The sequence below is a fragment of the Melopsittacus undulatus genome, chromosome Z, assembly GCF_012275295.1.
Source record: "Melopsittacus undulatus isolate bMelUnd1 chromosome Z, bMelUnd1.mat.Z, whole genome shotgun sequence".
Lineage (NCBI taxonomy): Eukaryota > Metazoa > Chordata > Aves > Psittaciformes > Psittaculidae > Melopsittacus > Melopsittacus undulatus.
Window position 1 is genome coordinate 13463153 of NC_047557.1, and position 17068 is coordinate 13480220.

General features: G+C 35.4%; 1 protein-coding gene across 1 annotated transcript in view; it reads left to right on the plus strand.

Moving 5' to 3' along the window:
* Positions 1–17068, plus strand: part of NIPBL (NIPBL cohesin loading factor) — a 152613-nt gene that overhangs the window by 124464 nt on the left and 11081 nt on the right. The window contains 19 exon segments of the mRNA XM_034072647.1: positions 939–1077; positions 1687–1769; positions 3638–3770; positions 4642–4785; positions 5547–5609; positions 5611–5637; positions 5873–6087; positions 6187–6289; positions 7155–7253; positions 7357–7503; positions 8664–8798; positions 10138–10236; positions 11373–11426; positions 12661–12769; positions 13330–13466; positions 14983–15123; positions 15417–15510; positions 15621–15775; positions 16034–16124. Coding sequence (XP_033928538.1) covers positions 939–1077; positions 1687–1769; positions 3638–3770; positions 4642–4785; positions 5547–5609; positions 5611–5637; positions 5873–6087; positions 6187–6289; positions 7155–7253; positions 7357–7503; positions 8664–8798; positions 10138–10236; positions 11373–11426; positions 12661–12769; positions 13330–13466; positions 14983–15123; positions 15417–15510; positions 15621–15775; positions 16034–16124 — 2168 coding nt within the window.

Below are 17068 nucleotides of genomic sequence, written 5' to 3' on the forward strand. Positions count from 1 at the left end.
TATAGATATCAGAGAGACTAGCAAATGGGAGGGTGATAGGAATAGGAGCATAAATTCTTTGAATTAGGATTTGTATCACAAGGAAATCACTATCTCAGGGCCACAGTGATTGCAATCTTCATCTGCAGAGTCCTAACTCTGGTCTGTTAAAGGGCATTCTCTAACTGGCTATAGATATGAAGGGTACAACTTACACAAAATCTGATCAAAATTTTTTCTATCTAAAAGCAGTCAAAGATGACTTCATAAAGATAATTACAATCTGTGTTGTGCCCCGTAGGTAATTTTATAATCTGGGGAGAAATATGTCAGGGATTATCAACTTTCCATGTTAAGGGTAGCAGTAGATGGTGTTCATGTGTATAAGGGTAGTAAATGTCATACTGTTTCTCATGGGAGAAACATGGACTCTCCCAGAAGTCAGTCCACGTCATGGTCACTATTTTCTGTTGTTGTGCATTTCATATGCATTAAATAATATATAATATATATTAATATATGTAGTTTATATTAATGAAATCAAAGTAAAAATGCATTGTTATGGGAGCAGTTTGGGGAGGTTTTTTGGTTTTATGTTGGAAATTGATATGGCCTTATGCATTATAATCCTATAATCCTGGCCTTCACATGGAGGTGTCTGGTTTATTAAATATTCCTGCAGAATTTTCTGCTGCTAAGCTTCACAGTGACTCTGATAGCACATCCTGAGGCTCTGTCAGTTCACCTCTTCTGCCTGAAAAGAAACTTCATTTGTTTTAACCATAAGAGAGAAACAAATCACTAGATAAATGTCTAGAACACAGATTTATAGCTGTGGTAATAATTTTAGAAAGACACTGTTTAGGATCAAAAAGTTTTAGCTTTTGGGGTTGGGTTTTTTGTTGGTTTTTTTTTTTTTTTTTAGTTTTAGTGTTAATGCTGTCTTTTCTTATTAACAGGTTAAACAGCAGTGACACGGATGGAGAGCCAATGTATATTCAGATGGTAACAGCACTAGTTCTGCAGCTTATTCAGTGTGTGGTGCACTTACCATCAGCAGAAAAGGATTCTAACTCAGAGGAAGAATCAAACAAGAAAGTAAGATATTTTAATTTTTTTTTTGTGCAGGAATGACAGTGGGTATAATACTTCATTATAGTGCTCTGGTAATCATATAATCATAGAATAGGGTTGGAAAGGACCTTAAGATCATCTAGTTCCAACCCCCCCTGCCATGGGCAGGGACACCTCACACTAAACCATATCACCCAAGGGCTTCATCCAACCTGGCCTTGAACTCTGCCAGGGATGGAGCATTCACAACCTCCCTGGGCAACCCATTCCAGTGCCTCACCATCCTCACAGTCAAGAATTTCTTCCTTATATCCAATCTAAACCTCTGCTGTTTAAGTTTCAACCCCGTTACCCCTTGTCCTATAACTACAGTCCCTAAGGAATAGTCCCTCCCCAGCATCCCTGTAGGCCCCCTTCAGATACTGGAAGGTTGCTATGAGGTCTCCACGCAGCCTTCTCTTCTCCAGGCTGAACAGCCCCAACTTTCTCAGCCTGTCTTCATATGGGAGGTGCTCCAGTCCAAATATTATACATTCATATCTACAGTAATTTTTTGTGTATTAGAAATGCTAATCTGGGATCATATTTCTATGTGTGCTAAAATAATAGAAAAATATGTCTTGCTATTCTTAGGTGGATCAAGATGTGCTTATTACTAATTCATATGAAACAGCCATGAGAACAGCACAAAACTTCCTTTCTATTTTCCTTAAGAAGTAAGTAATGTCACATTTTCTAGTGTACTGATGAAACCAACTCCAAGTTTGTCATACCTTAACATAAATGTAATTACTTTTCAGTGATAAATAGAATCATAGAATCATAGGATCATAGAATAGTTAGGCTTGTAAGGGACCTTAGGATTGTCTAGTTCCAGCCACAGCACTCCTGAGCTTGTAGTAGGTGATCCTTGAATATCAGCCAACAGTCTTGGGCCTCCCTGCCCTCTAGGTCTGTATCCCATGGAACCTAACTCAGCAGGTTCTTGAAGAGGCCAGAGTCTGCTCTCTTGAAGTGTACGCTCTTCTCACTGTCCTGAGGATCTCAAACTCTACCATCTCATGATGGCTACAACAAAGGCTGCCCTGGAACATAACATTTCCAACCAGTCCTTCCCTGTTGGTGAGCACAAGGTCAAGCATGACACCTCTCCTTGTCAGCTCCTCTGTTACTTACAGAAGGAAGCTGTCTTCCACACAGTCGAGGAAACTTATGTATTGCTTGTGCCATGCCGTACCATCGCTCCAACAGATATGAGGGTGGTTGAAGTCCCTCATGAGGACAAGGACCTGCAAGTGTGAGGCTGTTCCTATCTTTCTATATAGTGCTTCATCCATAGAGTCCTCTTGATCAGGTGGTCTGTAACAGATCACCACAGTAATGTCTCCCATCGCTGTTCTCCCATTAACCCTGGCCCACAAACTCTCTGTTGGCTGATCACCTGTCCCCAGACAGAGTTCCATAATCTCCAGCCTCTCACTGGCGTAAATAGCAACTAGCCCTCCCCATCTGCTGGGCCTGTCTAAAGAGCCTGTAGCCTTCCATTCCAACACTCCAGTCATAGGAGCCATTCCACTGTGTTTCTGTGATGTCTGTTATATCATACCCCCGTAGACATGCAGATATCTGTAATTCTTCTTGTTAAAAAATGTCTACTTATAAAGTTACGTATATAAATATACTGTATAGAACCCTCAGAGGCCTGCCCTTGGAGAGGTACCTGCCTGGACAAAAATGTTTATGGAACAGAAATTCTTTAGAGAGTTCTTTCTACATTTAAGAATATTGTTTGATAGTTCATGTAGGATCCCTTTATTAGGGACCTGTTACTCATCTGAAGCCTGGAAAAGAAGGCCAAGTAAATATTGAAGTAGTGAAACCATATTCATTCAGTCATCAGAATGACAAAGATATAAAAAACCCTAAAAATTACTTTCATTTAGCTAAAGTTAGGAATGTCAATAATAGCTCAGCAGGGATTAAAAGAAAACATGCCTGTGTAACTGATGGATTTCTAAGAATAAGTTCTGAGGTTTTTATTGTGTTAATTTCTACTTTTGAGCTGAAAGGTTATATAATAGCCATCTAGTAGACTCTCTGCATAGTTCTGGTATCCTTAAAGTTGGGAATGCCACGTGTGAGACTCTATCAGGTATGTTATCTTTTGAATTTTTTTTGCATTGTGATTTTAACCTTTGTGGAACAAAATACTGAGACATCTTATCATTGTCAGATATATTAGACCAAGCTTAAGGAATGTAAACAGCCCATGACAGCTTGAGCTTCACAATTTTATGTACATTGTCCCTCCGATTTAACCCAGACTTTAACTCAAAGCAATAAATAAAAAAAATCTTAGGAACAAAGTTCTACTATCATGAATTAGCTTCATTACTTGCAGTGCAACTTGCATTGGTAACTTAATTATTTCTCTGTAAATGAATAGAGCACATTTCAGACACATTTCTTAGAATTGCAGAAAGCTGATTTTCTAATTAAGCTTAGGATTACTTTTGTTTACATCAGAAAAAAAGGTTTAAGTGGCTCTTAAATTCGCTTACAGAATGCATCTGGTTTTAAACAGGTGTGGCAGTAAACAAGGGGAAGAAGATTACAGACCCCTGTTTGAGAACTTCATTCAAGATCTTCTCTCCACAGTCAATAAACCAGAATGGCCAGCTGCAGAGTTGCTACTTAGCTTATTAGGAAGGCTATTGGTAAGGGATTCTTGTTTTAAGATGTTATATAAATTTATTTCTTACTACAATGAAGTCTCATTTCAGCTGAACTACAAGAATGCTTTCTGATTGTTGGCACACATACAGCATTTAAGGATTTTCTTATGTGTATCACTACTATTTAATATGTAAATAATAAAATTTGGGTTAGGGAATCATTGATATGGAACTTGTTAAAAATCATATGTATACAGTTCCTCGTGGAAATCCACTTCCACTATTCCATGACATTTCCAACACGAAAATTACCTCCATGTAGAATCTAGTAAGTGTAGATAATCTTTTGGAGTAAAGTCAGGCTAATGGCTGTAATTATTCATGTTACATGTCTTCTCTGGACTATACTTTTAAGCACAGAACCTTAAAATAAGTAAGTAGTTAGGGTTTTTACCAGTAATAGCACTTACTTGTAATTACAGAATGTTAATGTTTTTGTCAGCATGTTCCATGAGAATTGTTCTTCAGTATGAGGTGTTTCTTGGAAAAATATTTCATGGTCCTGTTCTGGATGAAATGTAACTTTCTTCATACTTTTATGAATAATGAGGAAATTGGATTATGGTGCTTAAGAGCGATGCTATTGTATGTTGTCCAGTTTATTTATGAAAATGCATATTAAAAACCCACAAAACTAATAAGCATATTTGAAAAGAGACAGTACTAACAGATGCATTTGAAGGAAAAGAGTAATGTAAAATGAATAGTGTATTTGTGATGTAATAGTAGATTACATAATTGTATTCAGCATGGGCAGATAAGTGGAATTTTAATAAGATCAAACAGTCTCTTCTGAGAAGAATCTCAGCTGCATAACTATTTGTTTTTAACAGTTTTATTCTGTTTTTCTTAGGTTCACCAGTTCAGTAACAAATCTACAGAAATGGCATTAAGAGTTGCATCACTTGACTACCTTGGAACTGTAGCTGCAAGACTGAGGAAAGATGCAGTCACTAGCAAAATGGATCAAGGATCTATAGCAAGAATCCTTAAACAAGTGTGTGAAAAATCCCATGACAGCTAGCTTGAGATGTACCCATTAAAAATCTTGAAAATTTTAAAGATGTTTGAAAAGAGGCATTGTGGAAAATTGGTCTTCATTGTTCATAATTCTGAATGACATACATTCTACTTTTTTTTTTTATTGGACTTGCATATTATTTTCATCAGAGCATGCATATTCATATTTGCATTTTTGCTAATGCTCTCCAGCTTTGCAAGGGTGGCAACAATTATCAAAGCTGTGTATGCATTTGGGAGCTGTGGAGTACAGAGTGTGATGAGAAAATCTCAGATTCTGTGTGTCCTTTTAAAAATGTGGGCTTGTATATTTCATATGGATGCTATGCATTTTTTTTGTGAACTGCTAACTGTTCACTGTTTTGGTTTTGGTAAGTCAGCTAATGGTGACTTCTCTGTTTTAAAACCCTGAGTTAGTTTGCTCTGTGTGATTTCAGCCTTTCTTTTTCCCTCTGTGACAGAGGGTCTTCACACAAGACCATAGAATGAAAATCAGTCAAATCAGTCAGTCTTTTTTAAAAAGTCTTACTCTGCTCTCAGTCTTTTTAGAACTTAGAGCCACTGTCTAATTTGTTTCAGCCTCCATGCAGTTTATAAGTAATTGAAAAAATTGTTAATGTTCTGCAATTATCAAAGCAACTGACTTCAGTGTATGTTATATGTGGACATGCAAATTTTCAGAGTATAATTATCACTGTGCAGTATTTTGTTTTATATCTCTCTCTTTCCTTCCAAAAGGTTTCAGGAGGAGAAGATGAAATTCAACAGCTGCAGAAGGCTTTACTAGATTATCTGGACGAGAAACACAGAAACTGATGCATCATTAGTGGTAAATTTCAGCTTTCTGGTGTCAAGTGTATATGAAAACAGTTCTAGTAACATGTACTGAATGAAGTGATTTTCTAGTATGCATGTTAGTGCTTTAATGAGATTGTCACCCTAACACATATACTATTGATTATGTTTTTCCCAAATATTGTTGATGCATTAGATTCACTTAATGTCGTTATAAATCTGTTAATTTTCCTTTTCTGTTTTCTATGTATCCCGCTGTATCTCTCTAGTTTTCTCGGAAGTTTTATGTAGCTCAGTGGTTCCGTGATACAACTATGGAGACAGAGAAAGCAATTAAATCTCAGAAGGATGAGGATTCATCTGAAGGAACTCATCATGCAAAAGATGTTGAGACCACAGGACAGATCATGCATAGAGCAGAAAGTCGCAAGAAGTTTCTTCGCAGCATCATTAAAACTGCTCCATCTCAGTTCAGTACATTAAAGTATGTTTCAGTACCATTTATTTCTTTATTAGCCATGCATTTGATGTTTTAAGTATTTTTTATATACGTATCCTAATTAACAAATGGAATTTGTTGCAGGATGAATTCTGATACTGTGGACTATGAAGATGCATGTCTGATTGTTCGCTACTTGGCCTCTATGAGGCCGTTTGCCCAGAGCTTCGATATTTATTTAACACAGGTAAACTGTGCCAGAAATCGTGATACAGTGAAACACAGTTGGTTTCTGATTCAAAACACTTTTGTGGTAGTGCTGTATCTGTTCATTGTTGAGCATAGGTATTTAATGGGCCATGACAACACCGTGTTCTTTTGTGTTCAGTATTTTTGACATATGTAATTTTGTTTCCTTATCTTGCATGCATTTTGTATGTCAAATTGTACACTCGTTATATTTGCCCATCTGTGTATGGCAAAATCTAATTATGTGTATGCACTTTCCCAGTTTCATGGCACGCTCGTTTGATAATACTAACTCATGAAACTGAGCTTAATTTGATTAGAAAATACAAATCGGCTTTATCAATTAGTGGCAATGCATGTTACTGTCACTTTGGAAGGTGTTGTTTGACCAGTGTGATTTCTTTCCTTTCTCTGGAAGGAGAATGCTAATATATTGTCATGGTGACATGCAGTACTGGTTTAGGTTGTGTTACTTATATTGATCTACATACATTAAGAGCCGTTCTTAAAATTACAGTGCCTAAGTCCAACTCTTCTGTTGGAAGAACTGTGGTAAAAGCCACAACTGAATGACGAAAATAGATTTTAAAATTATAGCTGTAAAGGGAACATACGGAGCCTGTGTAAATCCCATTTGGACCAGTCTTATAGATGTAGCAAATGTAATAACTATCCACACTCAGTGCCGTATAACTTCATTTGCATGCATCTTTTTGCAGTCTGAGAAGACATTTTTGATTTTTAATAGACAGATTAAGTATTTTACTTAAATTGTTTGTATGCTGTTTGTCTGCTTTTTTGCGTGTTGAATTGTTTACTACCTTTGCAACACAGTTGAATTTTTGTTTTTGTTCTCTTCTTAGATTCTGCGTGTACTTGGTGAAAATGCAATTGCTGTTCGAACAAAAGCCATGAAGTGTTTGTCTGAGGTTGTTGCTGTAGACCCCAGTATTCTAGCCAGGGTAAAAAAAAGGAAATATCTATTATACACATACATTCTTCTGTCATACTTCAAACCAGTCTTCATTTCTTATTTTGAATCTGTGTTTCATTTGATCTTTTCAGCTGGATATGCAACGAGGTGTTCATGGACGGTTAATGGATAACTCCACTAGTGTACGAGAAGCAGCTGTGGAGCTGCTTGGCAGATTTGTGCTCTGTCGTCCTCAGCTTGCTGAGCAGTATTATGACATGCTGATCGAAAGAATATTGGTATGGTGACTTGTGATATTAATGATAAGTGGCATGAAAAATTTGGTTTTAGCTGATTTATGGAATGATGATCCCAAGAGTGAATTATATCTTACTGTTTTAATTGGGAGCATCATGCTTTTAAGATCAGCCTTGCAAAATGTACCACTTTTTTCCCATGAGGGTTTATTATATCAAAAGGCACACATACATAGAAAGTAGTACCCCATCAGAACCAGAAGTACATTCCTTTTGATTCCATTATTAAGACATAGATTAGGTGAAATGAGGAATTTTGCCACTTCTCTATCAGCTTCTCTGAGATATGGGTTATTGAGGGCAGTTCAGCAGTATGATGAAGAAGGATCTACAGCACAGTAAGCTAAAGATGCCATTTGTAATCCAAAAGAGAAAAAAAAAAACAAACCTAAAAATGCTTGGGCCCTCTATCCTATTTTTAGTGTTTTAAAAGGCTTCTTATTAGAGTTTTTGTATGAAAAGTTTGGTTGTTTTTTATTGTTTTTTGTTTTTTTTCGTCTGGGCATTCAGATTAAATACAGTGTCAGATGAAATACAGTGTTAATTTAACTGTAACATAACACTAGCTGTTAGCATCCATGTCAGGTTTTTCTCAAGTACTACTCACTGTCTATAGTTACATGATAGAACATGTTCGTGAAGGATTTTGGGGATAAGCAGCTTCATGTGCATATGAGCTTGCATAAAGCAATTCATCCTAACATTCAGATTCAACAGGATTTTAATAAGGTATATGAAGTCAGTCTCCTTGTCTATTTCCTTTAGCCAAAGACTTGAAGTCTTACAGTCCAGATCTACAAAAAAATCTTGTGTGTTCCAACAAAGTAGCTAAACCGTCATCACATCTAGCTTCTAAACTCTTGAATTAGGAAGGGGAACTGTACATTTACAACATCATGCGCTTTTAGATGGGAGGGTATGAGTGGAGTACGGTATCTGGGGACACAACCTTTAAAATTGTTGCAAATAAAATGCTACAAGTTATTTATTTTATATAAACGCACTCCTGAATTTTTAGCTTCCTTTTCTAAATAAATTTTGCAAGTCAAATTGGATAATCTTCAAATATTAATTCATATAATACAGAAGTTAATTTATGTTTCTGATTTGTTTTCAATAATGTAGTGCTTTTATGTTCACAGGATACTGGTATCAGTGTCAGAAAAAGAGTCATAAAGATACTTAGAGATATCTGCATTGAACAACCAACATTTCCCAAAATTACAGAGATGTGTGTAAAAATGATTCGGAGAGTCAATGATGAAGAAGGCATTAAGGTAGAATAAAACATATCCTTTAGGATTTTAATTATCATTATTTTAGTGTTTACATATTTTGACCAAAAGAAAGAAGTACTGCATTGCTCCTTTGTAAGATTTATGATTTTTATTCAGTTCTGATTTTTTAGAGCAGATGTGTTAGCTTTCTGAAATGCTCTCTGATTTGTTTTTCTTTCTCTTCTATCTTCTACTTTTTTTTTTCAATTCTTGTTGACAAAAGATTTTAAGAAGTTATTTTCTGCGGGGTTTCATAAAATTGGCATATAAAACTTCTTTCTGCAGAGAAACTTTAAGTCAATATTAGGACTTGATGTTAATATATGCCAGATTTGGTTTTATCCATGTTAATTTAGCATTAGCTCTGAATGTTCAAGTGGACCAGTTATTCCCTCCTAAAATTTTACTTATGCAATCATTTGTAGCTCTGTGCAATGTATATGCAGAAGGCAAAAAAACTTGTGTTAAATCGTAAACCTTACAGTGATGGTTTTTTGATCTGGAAAAATAAGTTTAAAATTACTGGGTAAGTAAGAACACAATTATAACAATTTTGATATCACATTCTCAGTAGGATTTTAAATCTAAAACTTTACAGCTACAGCATATTTTTTTGCCGCTTGAGATACGTTAACATCAAGTGGCTTTCTAAGAAGACTGTAGAACAGCTGGATCCAAGCTGCTTCTGGGAAAGGAAGATGACCTTAATTTCTCTTCTCATTCCCCTTTCCTTTCTAACAATATTAGAAAAAAGGAAGCATTGTTTTTGATGTATTTTTTTATGTTTTCATGAATGAGGAGAGCTTCTTAGAACCATATGCCTCACAAGTAGTTAGGGCATAATTTTGTTCACTCCCATTCTGTTCCATTTTTTTTTTCCATACAGAAGCGTTGGAAGGGAACAAACTGCCTATGCTAGGCTAAGACTTAACTTCCCTTTCCCCCATTTTCACAGCTGTTTCAAAAATTCCCAAGTAACCTACTGTTGCTGCTAGTAATGCAGTACGAATCATAATCTTATTATTATTATCAGCTTCTCAGGGTATTGTGTTGTCCTGCAGAATTCAGATTAATGCAGGAAGGTGGTAACTATTTTCTGTAGCATTAGGTCCCAGTGATCATTTTGTGGAAATTTGTTTAGAGGTCAGTGTAACTACCCTAACAGTAGATACGTGTCCATTTCAGATAACATTTCCTACAACAGTCTCACTTAAGTTGAATAATTGCTTCTGAATGGCACACATCAAGTCTATTATATGAATGTAGTAGAAATAATACCTGTGTGCCAAGATATGTTTATTTATCCTTTTTCTTTTTTTTTTTTTTTTCTTCCTTTCAGAAATTAGTAAATGAGACATTCCAGAAGCTCTGGTTTACTCCAACTCCACACCATGACAAAGAAGCAATGACAAGGAAAATACTAAACATCACGGATGTGGTATGTTAAACAAATTTGAGTTAAGTTGTATGCAATATTTGGTTATGCTTTTAGTATCTTTGATACATGGTCTGTAGTTTTTTAGAGTACAGTAATTTGATTGTCAGAGGGTTTTCTTTTTATATTTCCTGGTATTGAATATATGCCAAAATTATTTATCCAGTGGAACAGGCTGTAGGAAGCATTAAATGCTCACTGATCTGCTGGCAAAAATAACTGGAACCATGCTATATTCAGATTGTATAAAATACTTGTTCAGTTAAAGCACACCAAATTTCTACTTTATTTAACATTTTCCACGAATTGCTAGTAGCAGTATATAGTTAAGCCTAAGTAAGACACTGTCTCTTAAAAGAAAATTTTCTCCAAAAGCTAATAACATTTTTTTTAAAGATTTAATATGCTGTTCTAATAAAAAACAGGGTTATGTTCTCAGTCAGGGTAAACTAGTATCTGCATAATTGTATCTACTTTTTAGGAGCTGCAACTTAAATATCTTCAAAATAACAAAATCTGTTTCAAATAAAATGCTTTAATTTGTATTGAAAATGTGTTGTGTATAAACCACTGTACTGAGATGTTTTAATATACATTACACTGAGATGTAAATACCAAATAAAAGTATTCACTTCATTACTTGCAGTTACAGGTTTAAAATTCATCATGCTTTTCCAAAATGGTAGTCTAGTGTGCATTTTTCCAGACACTTTAAAGTACCTGTGAGCTGTTACTGAAATATTATACCAGTGAAGGCTTGGTTTGTTTAAATAAAAATACACATGTACATGTATATAAACGTGTTCATTTCTGATGAATCAAGATTGTATTTGTGCTTTAATCTGGGCAAAATGTTCTATAGAACCAAAATTTGGCTTACATTAGAGTCAGCAGTCTCCAGTGGAATGTGTAGGCTTTGTGTTGTATGGAGTATAAATTCTGGAGTCACTTAAATGGTGAGGACTATTTTTCAAATGTAGAAGTTTCTGATCTCCAAAAATAGAAAATCATTATACTGAATGCATAGGAAAATATTATCTATGCATGTTTAATGGTCTTCTAAGATGACATCTGTATTGGAGTAATTTTTCCTCCTATACCATTTTTATTGACCAGCTTATTCTCTAAAATACTTCTAGGTGGCAGCTTGTAGAGATACAGGGTATGATTGGTTTGAACAGCTTCTTCAAAATGTAAGTAATGAATTTTGAATATACAGTGTGATCATTGTTAGAATTTTAACATGTATTTTGGTACTAAAGCACTTAGAAGGCAGACTACAAGAGCAGTCCTTTGCAGTAGTCAAATTTAAATCATGCCCTTTAAACATCTGACCTTTTTTTCAGTCTTCATTGGTGCAGTTCTCTTTGTCTCTCTGACATGAGTTTCTGTCTTTCAATATCATCTGTTTCAAAAATGCCTCACTACTTGGTTGGGGAGGATTTTGTTTGGTTTTTATTTCATAGTCACTTGAATAATCATAGAATGGTTGGGTTGGAAGTGAACTTAAAGATCATATAGTTCCAACCCCACTGCCCTACCCAGGGACATCTACCACTAAAGCCCCATCCAGCCTGGCCTGGGACACTTCCATGAATGGGACATCTATCCACAACTTCTCTGGGCAACCAGTGCCAGTGTCTCACCCCCTTCACAATTAACAACTTCCTCCTGATATCTTGTCTAAACCTCCCCTCTTTCAGTTTAAGGCCATTGCCCCTTGTCCTGTCTGTACAGGCCCTTGTAAAAAGTCCTCTAGATTTCTTGTAGGCCCTGTTTAAGTATGCACTGGTTAATTTTCGAACTAAAAAACCTTGTTTGATCTTACTTTAGCCTGGAGTACCATAAAATAAGTATACAAGTAAACCAGAGCCTCCTAATGCCTACACTGAAAAAAAGGCTATAGTATGGTCTCAGTCCTACATAAATATTAAAGGATCTTCGTGGACACAATTTCGGTACCCAAAGTCATATAGAAGAAGGCTAACTGATTAAAATGTTCATGAAAACTATGTTTCATCTTTGTTTTACTTTTTTGCTTCGTCAAAAACAACATTATTTTTGAATCTCTTCTTTTTTATCTAAGCTTTTTAAAAGCCTTTCTTACTGCTGGCAAGTATGACTACATTATTGTTTTCTGTATTATTTCATTAAATACAAAGTTAACTTTCATCCCAGTGCAAGAATCAATAGAAGCTTTCTGGCTTTTTATTGCAATTAATTTTTCTTTAGTTCTCTTGCATTTTGGTTTGATTTTTTACTTCCCTTAGTTTTTTCATCACCATGTAACTTTTATGGAGAAGTTAAATAATAATTTTATAGTGTAAAATCCTTATGTATCTGGGGTAATTGTTATAAAACTAGCATGCATCCAATGTAAATGAATGCTACTCTTAAAACTAAATCGCCTTGTTTCATCTTCTACAGCTGTTGAAGTCAGAAGAGGATGCCTCATATAAACCTGTGAAGAAAGCCTGTACTCAACTTGTTGACAATTTGGTTGAGCACATTCTCAAATATGAGGAATCTTTATCAGGTAATACTGTTTACCACCCAGTAGTTCAAATCCTTTGAATTTTATGTGATAATGTAAGAGTGGTTGCTCAGATTACTATCACAAAAAATTACTGTTATAGAATTCCTGTTACAAAACTGATGGTAATGATTTTTCGCTTTAAAGTTCATTATGAACTTTTGAGCACTGTGTAGTAGTAAAGCTTCTCTAATTTTCACTAGCTAACTACAAAAAGAGAATAACTTCTTCAAGCTATTAGGTCACTAAAACCAAAGCAAAATATGTTAACTTTTATTTCCATTAGTATATTTCACAGTTGTAATAGGAACTATTGTGGACCAGTGTTCTGTGCACAGTAAATAGTTTAAAAACTAGTGATATATTTGCAGAACTTTTGCTTCTTTCTTAACGTATTTTGTGATCTCATAGAAGTATTAAAACATTTTGTTCTCTAATAGGAATATTCTGTATTGATCTTGAAAGAAATGTAATGAAAGAGATAATTCAAATTATGTTTAGGGTATATATTTTTCATTGCTAAAATATACTTTGACTTTTTCGTATTTTCTAATCTTTTGCAGATTCTGACAACAAAGGTGTGAATTCTGGTCGCTTGGTTGCTTGCATAACCACTTTGTTCTTATTCAGCAAAATCAGGCCCCAGCTAATGGTCAAACATGCCATGACCATGCAGCCGTACCTGACCACTAAATGTAGTGTAAGTAGAGAAAATCAGTCTTTTTTTCCCCCAGATAGTTAAGCATGGCTGTCTTGTATACTTGATGCAATTGAAGGTAGGAAAAGGAAAATTAAAATTGTGTTTTTATTTTATGGGCACCTTAGCCTCAGAAGATACTAGTTATTTTGATGATATCTGTAGCTTCTAAGCTGTTCCTCACACTCTACCACCACATTTTACAGCCAAATGAAAGTGAAACCTGTGCTGCCTCTTTCCCTTGAGGACTTAAGACCCAGGTTTTCACCTGTTATGAAATAACTTCTTTAAATTGTTTTGGTTTCTAGTCACAGTCTTAGAAGTAATTAATATTTAACATAAGAATGTTAAGACTTAAGACTAAAGGTACAGTTCCATAAGAAAGAGTGATCTAACATAGAGCAAATATATCAGAAGGAAAATGTCCTGCTCTGTCCTCTTCCATACTTCCTATCTCACTTCTCTAGCTCTAATGTTTTTGTATTCGCCTGTAAAACAGTTAGCTCACAAAAATGATAAACATATAAAATGTTGAACCCCGTACCCTGCAGTAAAATGGCCTCTGAAAAATTGCAGCACTTTCTGCCTTACTGATTAGCATAGTTGGCTCAGTGAAGGTTCTGATGAACCCCTCATCTAGCAGAAGGAGCAGGGCAGAATCATGCAGCCCAGGGCAGGCTTGAGAATAACTGTTATCTGCTTAGATTTTAGGTATAGCCTGCCATTTTCCACATTCATCCCTGGAGCTTTCTCTAGACATATTTACTACAGACTTCTAGAGCTAATTTTGATCAAATAGCATAGGAAAGGGTTTCTGGTGATTTACTTGCTGCAACCCATTTAGGGGGTTACAGTGGTTTTATACTTGTACAGGTTGAGATCACTTGTAGAATTGTCACTGTCACCTTGAATATGTTAAATAGCTTGATAGTAGAATTTAGGAATTATACTATCCTGATCAGTGGGCTAGATTTTTAAAAAAAGTCAGTTTCTAGCAGGATGTGCCTTTAACAAATATTTTTCTATAGATTCCTCACTTACAATGCATACAGAGTCATGATAATGCAAACCAGTAATTTTAATTGTATTTCCTACATCTGTGAGCATTATTATCTATTTTGCTTAAGGCACTTTGAGTCATAGCACAGCTTCATTTTATTGCTGACACTTGCTTCCATGTGTTGTGCATTATGTAGTGTGCACGTATAAGGAAAAGGGTTTATTTTAGGACTCAAAAAGAATCAGGACCAAAAGTTTTCAGTTTTGTCACAGCATTAATGAGAGATGAAGTTCTGCTCATATTTTTTTCTTTTTTCATAAAAGTTCTGTGGAAAACAGAACTAGCTTTCATAATAATATGGAATTTAATAGCAGTTGTAAACTATATAAATATTATTTTAGTTCTTTACTAAATATCATATATGAGTTGGGAGTTTTTAACTATCAGTGCATAATAATAATACTTAGCTTAAGGTAAAATTACCAGAAATATTGAACACTATAAATACTGTTGTTTCAGACCCAGAATGATTTCATGGTGATCTGCAATGTTGCAAAGATCTTAGAGCTTGTAGTGCCACTAATGGAGCACCCAAGTGAGACCTTTCTTGCCACTATTGAGGAAGACCTCATGAAACTCATCATCAAATACGGCATGACAGTAAGCTTTTAATTGCTACTATTCCATAGATTCAATTTTATGTTGTAAATTATGTGCTTTTTATTTTTAAAAAGTCTGTCTTCGTTGTGAAGATTATTTTTGAGCCATGAAAAATTATTGTACTTGATTTACTGGAGCTTGTATGCATTGCTATATTTTGATGAGTTTGAGCAGGTTTTCGAAGCAATCTAGGAGATGGACATTACATGTATTGGATCATTGGGTTTAGTTCAGCGTAACATTTTCCTACATAACTTCACAAAATCTTTTCATTTATTCTTTCTTGCTCCTAGGTTGTTCAACATTGTGTGAGCTGTCTTGGGGCTGTTGTGAACAAGGTCACCCAAAACTATAAATTTGTATGGGCCTGTTTTAATAGATACTATGGTAAGTAAAATCACAGCACATAATTCTCACTTTTCAGTTTTGGCTGAAAGTCTTACCACAGTGATATACTATGACTAAACACTGTGATCAAAACTTCTATCTTGCTGTAGGTGCACTTTCAAAATTAAAAAGTCAACACCAAGAAGACCCAAACAGTACAATACTTACTGCTAATAAACCAGCACTCCTTAGATCACTTTTCACTGTTGGTGCTCTGTGTCGGCATTTTGATTTTGATCATGAAGATTTTAAAGGCAACAGTAAGGTAAAATAACTTGTATTTACTTTCCATGTCTTAGATATATTGAATGTTCCACTTTAATGTGAAAGCACATTATATCTAGTGATTTTAATTTTTCCTGATGGATACAATACAGCTTTTTGATTTTTAACTACATGGTTTTGCAAAGGTCATGCAGTATGATGGTGTTTCTGCTTTTCTTTTTGATATTTGTGTTTTTATAAGAGATTAAAAAAATCTTTTATCTTCAAATAGCTCTTATTTTTGTTTTATTTTGCTCAGGTTAACATTAAGGATAAAGTACTGGAACTGCTGATGTATTTTACAAAGCATTCAGATGAAGAAGTACAAACAAAAGCTATTATTGGCCTTGGTAAGAAATATTACAGTTTTGATTATTCTGCTTTAGTAAAAATCCATGTGTATCAGTAGGAACACATGAGTTTGTGTGATGGCAAGGGAGCTTGTTTAAAGTCTTAAGTTTACTGCATATTTTATTTGAGAACCAGCTGTAGAAAAGTTGTCAAAGAGTTGCCAGTTGCATGCTTCTACAAGTCATTTTTTCTCCATATGCAAATACATTGTAATTCAATCTTCCTTTTCAGTCTGTAAGGTATGGTTAGAGAAGACCTAGAAAATGTGCTGGAAAAACTTGAGTATTTTAAGTGTAGGAGCAGATATTCTGCAGGAGTCAAGGGAATTCTGGTATTTTATACCAACTGGGTGTGCTCTGTGAGACTTGATGAGGCATTGAGATTGTTGTCATAGTCTAGGTATTACAGTTAGTTTCATCATTTTACCTCTATTTAACTTTTTTAATAGATTCTTTATCTGAAGGCATTAATATGGTACTTCAGTGACTTTGCAGTAGTACATTCACTGCCATTCATACAATGATTTGAGGTGGAAAGGACCTTAAAGATCATCCAGTTCCAATGCCAGTACCACGGGGGGGGGACACCTTCCACTAGGCCAGGCTGTTTAAAGCTCCATACAACTTGGCTTTGAAAACTGCCTGGGATGGGGCATCCACAATTTCTCTGGGCAGCCTGTGCAAATGCCTCACCGTCCTCACAGTGAAGTACTTCTTCCTAATATCTAGTATAAATCTACCTTCTGTCAGTTTTTAGCACTCTTGTCCTGTCCGTACAAGCCCTCGTAAAAAGCCCATCTCCAGATTTCTTGTAGGCCCTCTTAGATACTCAAAGGCCCCTCTAAGGTCTCCCCAGAGTCATCTTTTCTCCAGGCTGAACAACCCCAGCTCTCTCAGACTGTCTTTATAGGAGAGGTGCTCCAACCACTGGAGCATCTTCATGG